The sequence below is a fragment of the Argentina anserina genome, chromosome 2 (assembly GCF_933775445.1).
Source record: "Argentina anserina chromosome 2, drPotAnse1.1, whole genome shotgun sequence".
NCBI classification, from domain to species: Eukaryota; Viridiplantae; Streptophyta; class Magnoliopsida; order Rosales; family Rosaceae; genus Argentina; species Argentina anserina.
This window is the reverse complement of record NC_065873.1, coordinates 3375040-3390485: the sequence shown is the minus strand read 5'-3', so window position 1 is coordinate 3390485 and position 15446 is coordinate 3375040. Positions and strand designations below refer to the sequence as shown.

General features: G+C 37.6%; 1 protein-coding gene and 1 pseudogene across 1 annotated transcript; both read left to right on the top strand.

The window, feature by feature from the left end:
• Positions 1–1414: 1414 nt before the first annotated feature.
• On the top strand, positions 1415–3650 carry LOC126785368 (abscisate beta-glucosyltransferase-like). Its single transcript, XM_050511034.1, has 2 exons — positions 1415–1995; positions 2119–3650. Exons 1-2 carry the CDS (start codon positions 1759–1761, stop codon positions 3316–3318), a joined length of 1437 nt encoding a protein of 478 aa, XP_050366991.1. The 5' UTR covers positions 1415–1758; the 3' UTR covers positions 3319–3650.
• Positions 3651–5496: 1846 nt separating this feature from the next.
• Positions 5497–6494, top strand: LOC126782539 (UDP-glucose flavonoid 3-O-glucosyltransferase 7-like; annotated as a pseudogene).
• The last annotated feature ends 8952 nt before the right edge of the window (positions 6495–15446 follow it).

Sequence of the window (15446 nt, the reverse complement as noted above, 5' to 3'; positions counted from 1 at the left end):
CGGTTCCTAACGGTTCTTACTCTAAAAAATACAAAAATCGAACCGTTTAAATAACACGGTTCGGTTTACGGTTCCAACTATTTTTGGCGGTTTTGGAACCGTTTACAGCCCTACAATGTATAATCACCTAGAATACATTTGGAAAATCTATTCAATAACAACCCCATGTAATTTCATTGCACATACATTTCAAGTTATACTTCACATCTTCTTGCCAATCCACATATTAACATTTTTATTGAAGTTCATAGAAGCCACGGAGAAATTTTCTTTTAAGTCTTTGAATGATAATTTTCCTGAGCCACTTTGAGGTAAACCTTCTCCCTGTTAGTGTGTCCTATCCTGGACTAACTAAGATATGGAGTTGTATATGCTTTCTGTTAAATAAATTTCAATTGAGTTAACATGTACATGTGAACTTCTACGTACGGTATCTATGAGAAAGTTAACAAAGTTCGACATAGAAGTATACAAGTCTACCTCTCAATCGAAAGAGTCTGCTTGATATATCAATGAAATCATTCTTGTACTGTAGCACGATTAAAATGTCATTGTTGTTTTTTTTTTTCGAAAAGACCATTAAATGAGTTAAGAAAGAATTTGGAGAAAAATAAATTGAGATTTAGTATTATTGCATTTATTTCATTATTTATTTTTTCTTCAAATATTTTTATATACTTTCTACTTAAGTTATGTGAATTTAGACTATTTTAAGTATTTTTAAAATTAATATTAAACATCATTATATATTTTAATCATTAAAATAGTTTAAATATATGTATAAAAATAAATAAATATTTAATAATTTAAAACCGCCTAGGAGGCTGCCTAACCGTCTAGGCGCTAGGAAGTGGCTGTCCGCATACATACCGCCTAGCGCTTTTTAGAACCTTGTTTGTGTTCTTCTCCATATGACTTGCCTGAGAATTCCATGCATCACTATTTTTTAGGGGTTTGGTTATCAAGCCCGTTATTCCCTATACTTGCCTGGCTTTGGATCTGTTGCATTATCAAACACCAAATACCAAATAGATACCCTACCCAAACTGACCCAACCGGAAACCTTCTATTTAAACATTGAGTTTATGACTTTATGTTGTTTAGAACCAAAAAGGGTCACAATGTCACATAGTGCGGTTTGAGGTTGCATAAATCACTCGTACATACTTCAGTAGGTTGAATTCGTAGACTCAAGGATGTCAGTTAGAGTGACTAGCTAACCAACCAGACTAAACCTCACCGATAAGGTACTTAACTGAACTTAAAAATTACGTATTTTCTAGTTAATATTTAGAGATGATCAACTCCATCGACTTGCATAAAAGAATCGAAGAATAAACACTTCAAAATCTAATAAACCAAAAGAACGCATTTTGGTTTGTCACCTCTACTCCACATTCTAAAAACTCAATGTGAACAGAGAGGAGTGTTCATGTTGTGAAACACCTATTGCCCTTCTCTATCACCCTAGAAATCTATCCCTACCGGTCGACGCTACTTCAATCGCCGATTATGAAGTGATCAAGAAAACTCTACCAATCCACGTACCGGCCTATATCCTGTTATTTTCTTCAACAATGGCATGTGAGGCACACACCCCTCGCCTGTAATTGTCTGATGTAACCTCTCTCTCAAATCAAAGAATTCCAATCACATTTGTATACACCTCTCTATCTAGTCCCTATATAAATCTCAATCCAAACTCCCTTGATTTCACATTTTCAATCTCACTCTCTCTCTCTGTTTCAAGTTTCAACCATGGATTCGGAACTACCCGTCGAAATGTACTTCTTCCCCTTCGTCGGCGGCGGCCACCAAATCCCCATGATCGACACCGCCCGCGTCTTCTCCGCCCACGGCGCCAAGTCCACCATCCTCTCCACCACTCTCTCCAACGCCCTCCGCTTCCGCAACTGCATCCACCGCGACCAAACCCTCCACCGCCTCATCACCATTCACGTCCTCGACCTCCCTAACGACGCCGCCAAGTCCACCATCCTCTCCACCACTCTCTCCAACGCCCTCCGCTTCCGCAACTGCATCCACCGCGACCAAACCCTCCACCGCCTCATCACCATTCACGTCCTCGACCTCCCTAACGACGCCGCCCCACCCGACACCTCCATGTCCGCCGCCCCCTTCACCGACACCTCCGCCTTCCAACAACCCCTCAAGCACTTCCTCTCCCAACACCCTCCCGACTGCGTCGTCATCGACATCTTCCACCGCTGGGCCTCTGAGGTCATAGACTCCCTCGGAATCCCGAGAATCGTCTTCAACGGAAATGGGTTCTTCTCCCGCTGCGTCAGGCAGAACGTCGGTCGATTCGGGCCGCATGAGAAAGTGGGTTCTGATTCGGACCCGTTCGTGGTGCCGGGTCTTCCCGATCGGGTCGAACTGACGATGTCCCAGCTCCCCATCTTCGCCAGAAAGAAAAGTGGTGGTGCTGATAAGATTGGGCAGTTGGAAGACAAGAGCTTCGGGATTGTGGTGAACAGCTTCTATGAGTTAGAGTCGAAGTACGTCGATTATTTCAAGAACGACTTGAAGAAAAAAGCGTGGGGGATTGGTCCGGTTTCTCTATGCAACGGAGACGAAGCTGATAAGTCGGAAAGAGGCCAAGCTGCTTCAGTTGACGAGGAGAAACTCAAGTGGTGTTTGAATTGGTTGGAATCGAAGGAACCCAACTCGGTTGTGTACATTAGTTTCGGAAGCTTGGTTCGATTGTCTTATAAGCAGCTGATCGAGATCGGGCATGGTCTTGAGAATTCGACGGTTTGTTTTGTGTGGGTTATTGGGAAAGTGTTTGTATCAGAGAATGAGAGTTATGAAGATGAAGAAAATTGGCTAGTGGGTTTTGAGAAGAGAATGAGGGAGATTGGAAGAGGGGTTGTGTTAAGGGGCTGGGCGCCTCAGATTTTAATGCTGGAGCATAAGTCTGTTGGTGGATTTGTGAGTCACTGCGGGTGGAACTCGACATTGGAGAGCGTCTGCGCCGGTGTGCCGATGGTTACGTGGCCGCTCTCGGCGGAGCAGTTTTCGAATGAGAAGCTGATTACTGATTTGTTGGGGATTGGTGTGCAGGTTGGGAGCAGAGAATGGGCGTCGTGGAATATGGAGAGGAAGGAAGTGATTGGGAGAGAGAAGGTGGAGGCGGCGGTGAGGAGGGTGGTGGGTGGTGGTGATGAGGCGGTGGAGATGAGGAAGAGGGCAAGCGATCTATTGGAGAAGGCAAAGAGAGCTGTTGAAGAAGGCGGGTCATCATATGAAGAAGTAGATGCTTTGATTTCAGAGCTCAAGTCACTGAAGCAGAACTAGTCGGGGATCTGCTTTGCTTTTTCATTTGAAATATTTCTCTATTTTGGTCGATGGTTTAATGGCAGAGTTGTACACTCTTGGGCTCTTGGCTTGGGCAAGTATAATTCAAGTCTTGGAGAGTTGGACAACAAGTACCACAAAATCGTACAAGTCTCATCTGCACTGACTGCACATATATGTTTTTTTTCTTTATCGGTATATGTCAAATAAAATGAAAATGCACTAAGGTACGGATTTATTTATTATAGATCTGATGCATGTTATCTCACATCCGACAATTAATAATGTATATTATTTTTTAGACCATACTCATAAAATAATATCGACCGTCGGATGTAAGATGTATAATATAAATCAATATACATTAGAATTTTCCCTAAAGTACCAGACTACCAATGTATATCGATAAGGTCTCCTGGTTCAGAATATCGGTGGTCGCAAGACGAACGTGTTACTAATATACTGATTGTTGGATGTCCAAACACTTAGAATTTGACAAGTTGAGAATAATGTCAACATGACCAAGTATTATTTTTGAGAATGCAAGAACTCTTTATAAGCACATCAAATCATAAACACAAAAATCAAGTGGTGTATCATTTGTGGTTGATAGTGTTGGAGCCGTCGGTCTGAAGAGTCCATACCATGATATTACATGAATGCATGATAAAATCGAGCTTGAACACGTTATTTATGAGTAATTCTAATTAAACGCGCTACTTGACAATTAGAGCAATAATCTAATGTCCGAATGAAATCTTCTTAAAAAGCAAAGCGTAAGAGCAAGAAATAAAAACACTATTTTCCACCTAAATTAAACCATATTGAAAAGAACGAGAAGACTAACATACACCACAGTGACCACACATCGATCTTGCATAAAGAAGAAGATCGAAGACTATCATGCCTACATTTTATAGAAAAAAAAGAAGAGAAGACTACCGATCATATATAATTGTTGCCTTAGTAAGAAAAGTCTACGGTCCACTAAACAGTGATATATTACATATATAATTTAATAAGTCGAATTATAAATAATTATAAATTAAAAACGAAGAACACGAAAAGAATTCAACCAAAATACCGAACGATTGGTGATGGAAGAACTAGTCGAGACGTGTGTGATACCACAATGTCCTTAAGACGTTTACGCCTCCTCTACCGGTGCAAGGATGCTTGGCGCTTGTCTCCCAGGATATAACGACTAAACGATTCTAGGAAGTTGCACTACTAACTAGAACCTTCAACGAACTCGAAAGGTACCTCTTTCTATCACCAGAGAAAAGCTAAGAATTTTGAGAGTGGGAGATGATTGTGTTTCGAATGGGATGATTTTACAATGAAAAGATGGTGGCTATTTATACTGTGAGGATTTGCAATCAGCAATTAATAAGATGGCTGTTATATGAGTTACATATGTTACAAACATTTATTTCAATTCTGTTATAATTCTCCATAACACACAATAACTCAGTTGTTACAAAAGAAGAATTTGAACAGTCAAGAGAATTTGAAAAGTCAAAACCGAATTTTCAGAAATGCAAAAAGAATCTGCTTTCCGACCCTCAATTCGGTGTTGCATTCGTATTCGCAGGTCGCACGGGCATACACGAGTTCCCCTTGTGACCTAGGATTTGCACCCCTGCGCGTACGCGAGAGGGTATAAGGGGGCTTACACATTTTACAATCCATATACAATGGATTCTATATAAAGTCTTTTCAACACTTCTCTTTTCCAATGTGGGACAAATACATTTCCCTCATTCTAATTAGCCATCTTTGAGTGACAATTTCTTATTCACCCACAAACCAAATTACACAAACAAACATATGATCTTGTAGCCCTCATTATGGAGAACTCAAATCTATGTTCATCTTTGATTAATTATAAATTTAACTTAATTTAATTAATCAATTAAAATTTAGTTTTAAATGGTTTTTCCAACCATTTTCCAACAGAACACACTGCTGTCTTTTCGAAGTGTCTATATATCTTTCTCATTCCTGTCAATCTATATATCTTTCTCATTCCTGTCAATCTATATACGCCTCTTTTCTATATATGATCGGATGATCCTATCACACCTTATCCCTTCGTCATCCCAACTCGTTATCATTTCTTCGTCAAGGCTAACATTGTCATTATTTGAGACTCTGAGCTGAGTACATTAAAACCCCATGGAAACAAAATCATGTCAACAGCTTCATATTTTGTTTCTTCCATATATGGCTCGCGGCCACAGCATACCCATTAATTTTTGATTTAAGCATACCCATTATAGGCATAGCCAAATTGTTTTCTTTTCATGGTGCAAGATGCACCATAGTAACCACTCCACTCAATGCACCCTCCTTCTCCAAAGCAATCCAAGGAGGTAGAATATATTGAACTTGTTCTCATCAAGTTCCCATCAACTGAAGCTGGGTTGCCTCATGACTGCGAAAGCGCCGACGTGATTACAGCACAAGACATGGTGGATAAGTTTGTCAAACCCACCAGTTTACTTGAACCAGAGCTTGAGCAAATCTTAAACGAACATCGTCCTCATTGCCTTGTTGGTGTGCTTTCTTTCCGTTTGCTACGGACGTTGCTGCCAAGTTTGGAATCCCTAGGATGTATTTTTATGGAACGGGATTCTTCCCCCTGTGTGCTACAATGAGTGTGATGATGTATCAACCTCACTCAAAGTTGTCCTCCGATTCAGATTCTTTTGTGATTCCTAATCTCCCTGATGAGATCAAGATGACTACAAGCCAATTACCAGTTTTTCCGGCGGCCGATCCTAATCTAGATGGTGAGTCAGAATTCATCAAGATGCTCAAAGCATCCATAGAGAGCGAAGAAAGGAGCCACGGGGTAATTGTTAACCGTTTTTATGAACTAGAACCAGCTTATGCAGATCATTACAGGAAGGTGTTTAATTGGGAGGAAAGCATGGCATATCGGTCATGTTTCTTTATGCAACAAGACAACAGAAGATGATAAAGCAGAGAGGGGATCTGTAGAGAACTATACTGCTTAGAAACATGAGTGCTTGAGATGGCTTGATTCAAAGAAACCGCATTCGGTTGTTTATGTATCATTCGGAAGCATGATCCGTTTTGCTGACTGTCAGCTGCTAGAAATTGCATTAGGCCTTGAGGCTTCTGGACAGGACTGTTGGGAAAATGGTTAATAAACCATTTAAAATCAAATTATAATTGATTAATTTAATTAAGTTAAACTTATAATTAATCAAATATGAACATAGATTTGAGTTCTCCATAATGAGGACTACAAGATCATATGTTTGTTTGTGTAATTTAGTTTGTGGGTGAATAAGAAATTGTCACTCAAAGATGACTACTTAGAATGAGGGAAAAATGTTTGTCCCACATTGGAAAAGAGAAGTGTTGAAAAGACTTTATATAAAATCCATTGTATATGGATTGTAAAGTGTGTAAGTCTTTTTATACCCTCTCGCGCATGCGCAGGGGTGCAAATCCCATGTCACAAGGGAAACATCCCTAATTTGAACATGTCTATTTGTTTATGTGATGGTTATAATGCATTTCTTTGCTAATACAATGCAATATCCCTAATTTTTAGGTTCGAATTGTATGAATTCTTGAAAATTATTAAATTTGAAAAATTGAATAAATCGTATTTTTCACTTTCTCGACGATGTCAAGACGAAACGGAACCGTGTTCGGAAATTTAAATTGGAAAAAACGTTACGTTTTGTGACTTGAGAATTGACTTCTATTTTTGTCGTTCGTTTCCGAAAACTTCTTTCACAAACGTTGTAGAGCTCGTCGATACGAGTTCATGGATAGATCACGCACCTTAATCGGATGTCGTATATGGAAGTTATCGTCGACGGAAATTGGTTTCCGATTTTAGAAAAAGTATAAAAGGGGTTTATAGGAAACTAGGGTTTCCTAAAACAAAAACCCTTCTCTCTCTCTCTCCCCCGCAGCCTTCCCTCACCCTCTCGACCCCGACCCCCTCTCAAAAAAATCTCATCCGGCGATCTCGCCTCACCGCCGACCCCAAAGGCACCGCACGGTCCTTAGCACCAAACCATGGGCTTGACACGCTACCTCACACCGCATCGGAGCTCGACCGGCGATTCGAAGATTTTGCAAAAACCCGTCGTCGTCCAAGCTCCTTCTCCGGCGACGCCAGAGCATGGGGCTGGCTCATCCTCGCCGATCCTCACCACCGGTGCGACCTGCAAGCCATTGGGAGCTCAAATCGCGCTGCCACCTCACCCTCCACGAGTTTGATCGTCGTCGACATTCAAGCTTCTCCGGCAACTTCCTGGCAGTTTTAGGGTTCAATATAGCTATGGAAATATTTTAAATCGTTTGATGTACATATTGTGTGAAGATTGTGGTTATTTGTGGAGTTTTGGAGGAGGAGGGAGAGCTCGTGCCGCCACCTAGGGCGGCGCGTGAGGGCAAGTGGAGTGGTGCAAGAGGCGACATTAGGCCGTGGAGGGGAGGAGGATAGGAGGAGAGGAAAAGAGTGGGTTTTGGGTGGCGGTGGGCAAGTCACGTGCGGCTGCCGGATGGTGGAGCGTGAACCGCACGCGCCGCCACGTATGGCGGCGAGTGAACAGTGATTCCGAATAGTAAATTTTTGAACAAGTAATTTTTATACAGTAAAAATGTAAAACTAATTTCTGTACAGTAATTTGTAAAAGTGATTTCTGAACAGTAATTATAAAAGTAAATTTTTGAATAGTATATCAATGATTAGTATTTACCTGAATAGTAATTACAATGAAACAGTACATTGGTGTACAGTAATACGTAAACAGTATTTACAAGAACAGTAATGCGTGAACAACATTTACATGAACAATAATGCTTGAACATTATTTACATGAACAGTAATTACGTAAAACCGTAATTTGTTGAACAATAAACAACAGTATTGATTCGGCATCTGAGGTTTTACGTAACGTTTCTAACCACTTTATTATACAACTAAGTGATCGTCAAAACAAGTGAAAGATTTGCTTTCGGTATTGTGGAAATTACGCTCAGGAAAATAAGGTGAGTAAATCTCACTATGACGAGTCTTCCCTTGGCGGTGATTCATATTTATGTTTTATTTAAAAGACCGAACTATGACATGTATATGATAGTGTGTTGTGTATGTGTATAAATGGTAAATACGATACATATATATGGGTTGCTATATTATATACTGTCACATTCTTATTTCCAAATGAGTTTTATTATAGCACCAATATTTATTTTATTTGAGTAAGAATCGCCTGGCTGTTGTACGATAACATGTGAGGATTGTATTGTACGTGGTTTTAACTTTGAGTCATGTTAAAACGTTTTTTTGTCTTCGGACGTGTTGGCAATATCGGAACCAAGCCTTGGCCGGGTGACAGTTACGATTCAGTTAGAGCTAGTTTGTCTGCCGGTGTACTGCAGGAGGGGTAACAGATGGGTTACCTGGGTCTCATGAGTACCCATATTTTTGTGATATTGGGTAACATATGGGTTGCCCAGTATCAGACGGCGTACTGCATGAGGGGTAACAAATAAGTACCTGGGTCTCATGAGTACCCGGATCTCATAAGTACCCGTATTATAAATGTAATTTGGGTAAACAAATGGGTTGCCCAATGTCTCATGAGTACACATATTTCAGATATTATTGGACATCCAGATAGGCCGTCTTGTGTCTTATGAGTGCATTTTTATTTAAATGTCATTTGAATCATCTTTTGTTTACTATGTGTGCTATACTGTTGATTTACTCATACGAGCTGCAAAGCTTACCGGGTTTGTGTTTACAATCCTGGTGCACCTATTCGATGGTGTAGGGGATAGTTCTGCAAGTGTGGATTAACATAATTGGAGGGCTACTCTGAATATTTCGAAGTTTATTATTTCTATTTGTAGTGAGGATTGTGAGGATTTTACATTTCTATTTGTTATAATGCTTGAATTATAAACTGGGTTTGTAATAATTAAATCGACTGAGATGTACTATGAACTCAGTTATGATACGCTGTGACTATAAGATGATTTCAATATTTTTGAGATTATTTTAGAGTTTTTCATGGCTTCGTTTTCGAATTTATTACTTGAAATTTTGGGTTGTAACACCCAATTTCGTAAGAAAAAAGTGGTGTGTGATTGATTCGATGATTGTGTGTATGTTGAAAGTTCGGAAGAAGAAACAATCATGACATGTTTGGCTGCACTAAAATTGTGAGTCCAAAAATTGCAAGTTGCCCATTTACTATCTAACATTTGGTGAGTGTGGAGAATCGCATTATACTGTTCACAAAGGACAAAATTGTCTGAAAATTTTAGAGGGGGGTAAATGAGAGAGAGCAGAAGTGAGCAGTAAGGGAAAAAACGTCTGCGAACTATAGAAAGCAAGTTTAACAGCCGCCTCACTCATAAGAAAAATCTTATCTTTCCCCTTATGCTCTTTCTCAATTCGGTTAATCTCTTGATTCTCTTCTTCTGGAAACTCTCCGACGATCATTCACAGGATCTGGGTTCCCTTATTCGGTATGCCTTCAGAACTTAATTAGAATTGTTCATTTTTCTTTTGTTTCATTTGGTTATGATCCTCTATTGGGTTTGCCATCAACGAACTCAACTTTGTTGGGTATTGGACCACTATTTTTGACCTTAAAACACCATATATATGCATTTGATAATATTACGTTGGACATCTATTGAAAGGATAAACGAATCCAAAACGAATACATGATTTCAGTAGTACTTATATACATAGTTAGCTCTAAGTGGGTTATGATGGGTTATGATTTTGGAGATAACATTTATGTTGGTGTTAGAAATCAATGGGTCATGAGTTAGTGTTTACTTGATATTCATTACTACGAATCACCAACTTTTATATATATTATGGATCAATTACTTATATATCAATTTAAATACATCTCTTATCCAATCATTAATCAAGTTATCATTATTAAAGTCTCAAATGACAAAGTTCCCAATCATATATGAACAACACCTACAACTTTTCAAAAAAAAAAAAATGAACAACACGTATTGATAAAAGTTCTATATTAGTCCACCTTTAAATCTTTATTTTGCACATAGTTATATATCACCTACTTATATATATCAATTTGAATGCATCTCCCTATCCTATCTTTAATCAAGTTATCATTGTTAAAGTCTCAAATGGCAAAGTTCTCAATCATGTATGAACAACACCTATTGATAAAGTTCTATATTTATTTTTTTGGAAGAATAAAGTTCTATATTAGTCCACCCTTAAATCTTTCTTTTGCACATAGTTAGAGGTTCTCAAGCTAGGAAGTAGGGTTTTCGATTGCTAATTATGATTTTTGTGCTTCAGACGTTGATTTCAATCAATGAGTTAAGACAATTAATTAAATTCTCGGGGTAAGTTGAGGTATTCTTTTATCTGATCAGTCTTCATTACCTCTGAACACTTTCAATTTATGTAATTTCTATTTGCTGTTATATGTAGATATTTGTACATGTACTATGTTATAGATTTGGGCTATAGCTAGCATGTTCTGATTGTAATATGTTTATGTTAGAGTAGCTTTTGCTTGTGTTAAAGATTAGAGAATGAGATTTACTTCTTATTGTTTGATCATTATTAACTTCATTTATTCTGATTGATTCTCAAATTGATGTATTTCAGTACTCTACTTCTCTTCTTAATTATCATTGATCTCCAGTTCGGCGATTTTACAAGTATGGTTCATGTTCTCAAATTTCATTCTTTTTTGGTAGTTACACAACGTAATTGGATCTTTTGTGGCTGAGTTTCTTGGTTAAAAAATTTTTGCAGCCAATTTCGTGTTGTTGATCAATAGAGGAGTTAGCTGCATATATATTTTACACATGTAAATTTGTTTAAGCATTAATGCCATTCCATATTGGTTGTGCGTACGTGGAGAATTATAGTGTTGAAGCTCTTTTTGGCTATTTATAATTGTAAAGTAGATTGACAAATAAGAGGAACAGAGTGGAAATTAGAGATAATGCTAGCATATATTGCAGCACTATTGCCTATTGTAGATTTGTTAAGGGTAAATTCCTCATATGGTACCTAATGTTTGGCTACTTGGACAATTTGGTACCTAATGTATGAAAGCGGACAATTTGGTACCTAAAGTTCTCAAATTTAGGCAATTTTGGTACTTATGTCAATTTTGACCATATTTTCAGGGTTATTTCCGTCATCTTATCTCAACTATACTTCATTTTTTTATAATACCTCCAAATTGCCTCTAAGTTATCACTAAAAATTTGATAACCCATCCACTTAGTATCTGTGATGATTTACGTATATAAGTTTTCATAATGTAGCTATCAATCTAAATTAATTTTAATTATAAGTAATTAAAATTTTTTTTGATAAAATTTACAATTGCATAAAGGCAATTTATTTCCTTTGTAAAATATAATTAGGATACAATAAGTATATTAAGAAAAAAAATTATTTTCGATATATGCGAAGTAGATGCTAAGTGGAGTAGATATATCAATTTAATTATCTCTAAAGAGAGGAAAATATAGAAAGAAATGAAGAAAAATGTGAATTTAATGAATTTAGGACTAGAATGACGGAAATAACCCTGAAAATATGGTCAAAATTGATAGAGGTACCAAAAATGGCCTAAATTTGAGAACTTTAGGTACCAAATTGTCCGCTTTCATACATCAGGTACCAAATTGTCCAAGTAGCCAAACATCAAGTACCATAGGAGGAATTTACCAATTTGTTAAATGTGCATGTCTGATTTGCTAATTATGACTTGGTTTCTTTCTTTAATTACTTTTGTTTTGCGGTGTGACTGACTTTGATAAATACTTGGCCTCAACTACTATGCATTGTAATGTGGTTGATATAGCAATCATTTTCTAACATTTACATAAGCGATCTCTTCTCAATATTATATATTGTGCAATAGACATTATATAATTAATGCTATAATAGCGTATATTTAAGTTATTGCAGTTAAAAAGCTCGTAGTTGGATTTTGGGTTGGGTTGGGTCGACCGGTCCATCTTTAGGTGTGCACCGATTGGCTCGTCCCTTCTACCGGCGATACGCTCCTAGCTTTATTTGGTCGGTGCTGTTATTTTTCAGAAATTAGAGTGCTCAAAGCAAGCTTACGCTCTAGATACATTAGCATGAGATAATATCATAGGATTTCAATCATATTTTGTTGGCCTTCGGGATCAGAGTAATGAACAGGGACAGTCGGGGGCATTCATATTTCATAGTCAGAGGTGAAATTCTTGGATTTATAAAAGACAAACAACTACGAAAGCATTTGCCAAGAATATTTTCATTAATCAAGAACGAAAGTTGGGGGCTCGAAGACAATTAAATACCGTCCTAGTTTCAACCATAAACGATGTCAACCAGGAATCGGCGGATGTTACTTTTAGAATTTCGCCGACATCTTATGAGAAATTAAAATTATTAGGTTTCGGGGGACTAGGACTCCCACTTATGATACGATAAAACAACTTTGTATATTTATAGAAACAACTGTTGTTTAGGATATGAAATTGGCGTTTATGACTTTTTACCCTCTCTTTCTAATGTTTATCTAACACTACGTCACAATATAATACATGCCGCAGCAACGTGCGGGCAACATCTCTAGTGTAGCAAATTTAGTTCGATGGTTACACATAATACTGTGGCCTAGGCATTTATATATATTTATAGTATGACTTATTTTCGAAACCTAAAGAACTAGAGGACAAATTAGACCTCAAAAATCAAGATTCAAGGAAATAAATTGACAAACTAATTTGCGTGCTGAAAAATTTGCACCATGCAAATGTGCTTTTGAATTATTGTATACGTACGTCTTCTTCCAAGAACTTTCAATGGAGGAAGAACCCACACAGTTTGAAAATTATAGTTTTATCCGAATAGTGGGCCAGTTTCAAGCTACATTTTATTGACCTCTTCCGGCCGCTCACCTCCGACGACCGACTGATAAACCATTCCACCTTCTATCTACATGTACAACTTTCTTTATATTATTTTTAGGAAAATTATAGATACCGGCCACGCGATCATCAGTTTTCACATCAATGGTGACATGGTGCTTAATTCGTTTATTGTTAATAATAAAAAATAAGTCTCATCACTGAGTCCGCGGATTAAGTGGGTCAATAGAGGCCCCACAAGCCTGATAGGCCTAAAACTCAGCCTGATCCGGTCCGTATAAAAGCCTTAGGGGTGAGAAATCCGGTCCACCGAAAGCCAGTCGAGCCCGGCCCGTGAAATTTCGCAAATATATGATATATAGTCATATTACTTATATACCAATAATATCATTGTTGATGCATGATGAAATAACTGTATCTTTATTAAAAGACCATATATAAAGATTAACCACAATCTCGTAGAATTTGGAGTCATAATCTATTACAAGATATGCAAATATATCTCTAATAGGAAACCTAATAACGCTAAGACACACAAGGGTATAATAATAATTCTCTCAGAACACTCCCCCTTGTGTCGCATGCCTAGGTTGCATGGTGCACACATCGTTGCCTTTGTAAAAACCTTGTCAAGCAAAAATAAAAACCTCTTAGGTGAAAACAAAAAACTTAAACGAAGAGAAAAAGAGCACAACACACCGTCTAAATTTGATAGCATTATGTGAGATAAACTCCTCCTAAAGAGTACGAAACAACTCCCTCCGATTAGTGTCATAATCATGGAGAACAAAGAACAACGTATACAACGTTCATTACATGTTTCTCAAACGTAGTATTTGAAAAATGATTAATCATTAATCTAGTCATACATCCTTAGATCATACATGCTATACTTAGCCAAACTTTGATCTTAGGAAACAAGAATGCATATAAACTCAAAACAAGAGTTTGCAATGAAAATCAGATTCTCGGGTAGAATGACATTCACTCACTTAAATGACCATAACTTATTCATCACAATAGGTATTAGTGAACTGTAAAATGTTCTGGAAATTAAACACCCATGGCTTTCCAATGACATAAAGCTCACAACCTAACTCGACCGGAGCCGTTCATAGTGCTCTGTCGAAGTTTACTGATTTGCAAATTCCTAGACAGAACTGTCATACTTTACTAAAACGGTCATAACTCACTCAATACGATAGCTATGAACAAATGGTTGGGTCCTTGTAAAGTAGACACATAGACCTTTGCAACGATATTAATTTCACATAATTGTATTGAGTGAGCTGTCCAATAAGTCTCGTTGAAGTTGACATATGAAATTGGATAGATTCTGATTTGTCACATTCAATGTGGCTTTCACAAAGGAATGTAGGAATGGATCAAGGAAGGACTAATTTTGGTCTGAGGCAGAACCGTACACATTCTCGATGCTGCCAATGCCAACTACTACACCAAGGCGTACGTTGATGTTGCTAGAGTTGTTGGCGACGTTGATGTGGATATGATTTGTGTTGGTTCACTAAGTGTAGAATTAAATTCATGTCAAAAGAACAATTCATGTCTAATGACGATGCATAGGCACATAGTTAATCACATCATAATGAAAGCAATAGTGTCCCAACAACACTAACATACATGAATCTATAGCTAATTGAAACTCATCATCATCTTTACTTAGACGTAATAGAGAATCTAGAATTAGCTTTCATATGAACACTTATGGGTATAAGTTCTTGCAACCGATTGTACTATGTTTTCTCGAACGTCCAATCTGACTGTCTAAGCTCTCCGTGGTCTAGAGACATTTAATTATGCAATTAAGGTCTTATGGGAACTTTAATATTTGTGTCAAGATCTCTTTACAAATATGCAATGACCACGATCATATGCTGCAAATCAATTTTCATGGACACTACTATTGATCAAGTAGCGGAAAACAATTATGTCCATAACAAGATAATAGAACTCAATGTATTCAATACTAGGATGATGAGACAATCTTTGCGCCATAAGTTTGGCAAATATTGCATGACTTCATCTTTCTCATTACACTTACGAACGATGACTAACATAAAAAGTCTAGTTCAGCTTGTATTGATTCTTTCTACTTCGGCCATGTTGCTCATCATTGATTCTTTACAACGAAATAAGAGTATAAGCGAATACATCATCAATCA

Bases quoted from the DNA above. Each gene is read 5' to 3' on its own strand.
- LOC126785368 (XM_050511034.1), top strand. From the start codon at position 1,759: ATGGATTCGGAACTACCCGTCGAAATGTACTTCTTCCCCTTCGTCGGC. The intron at 1,996-2,118 runs ATCCTCTCCACC...GCCCCACCCGAC, and splicing joins ACGACGCCGCCAAGTCCACC to ACCTCCATGTCCGCCGCCCC.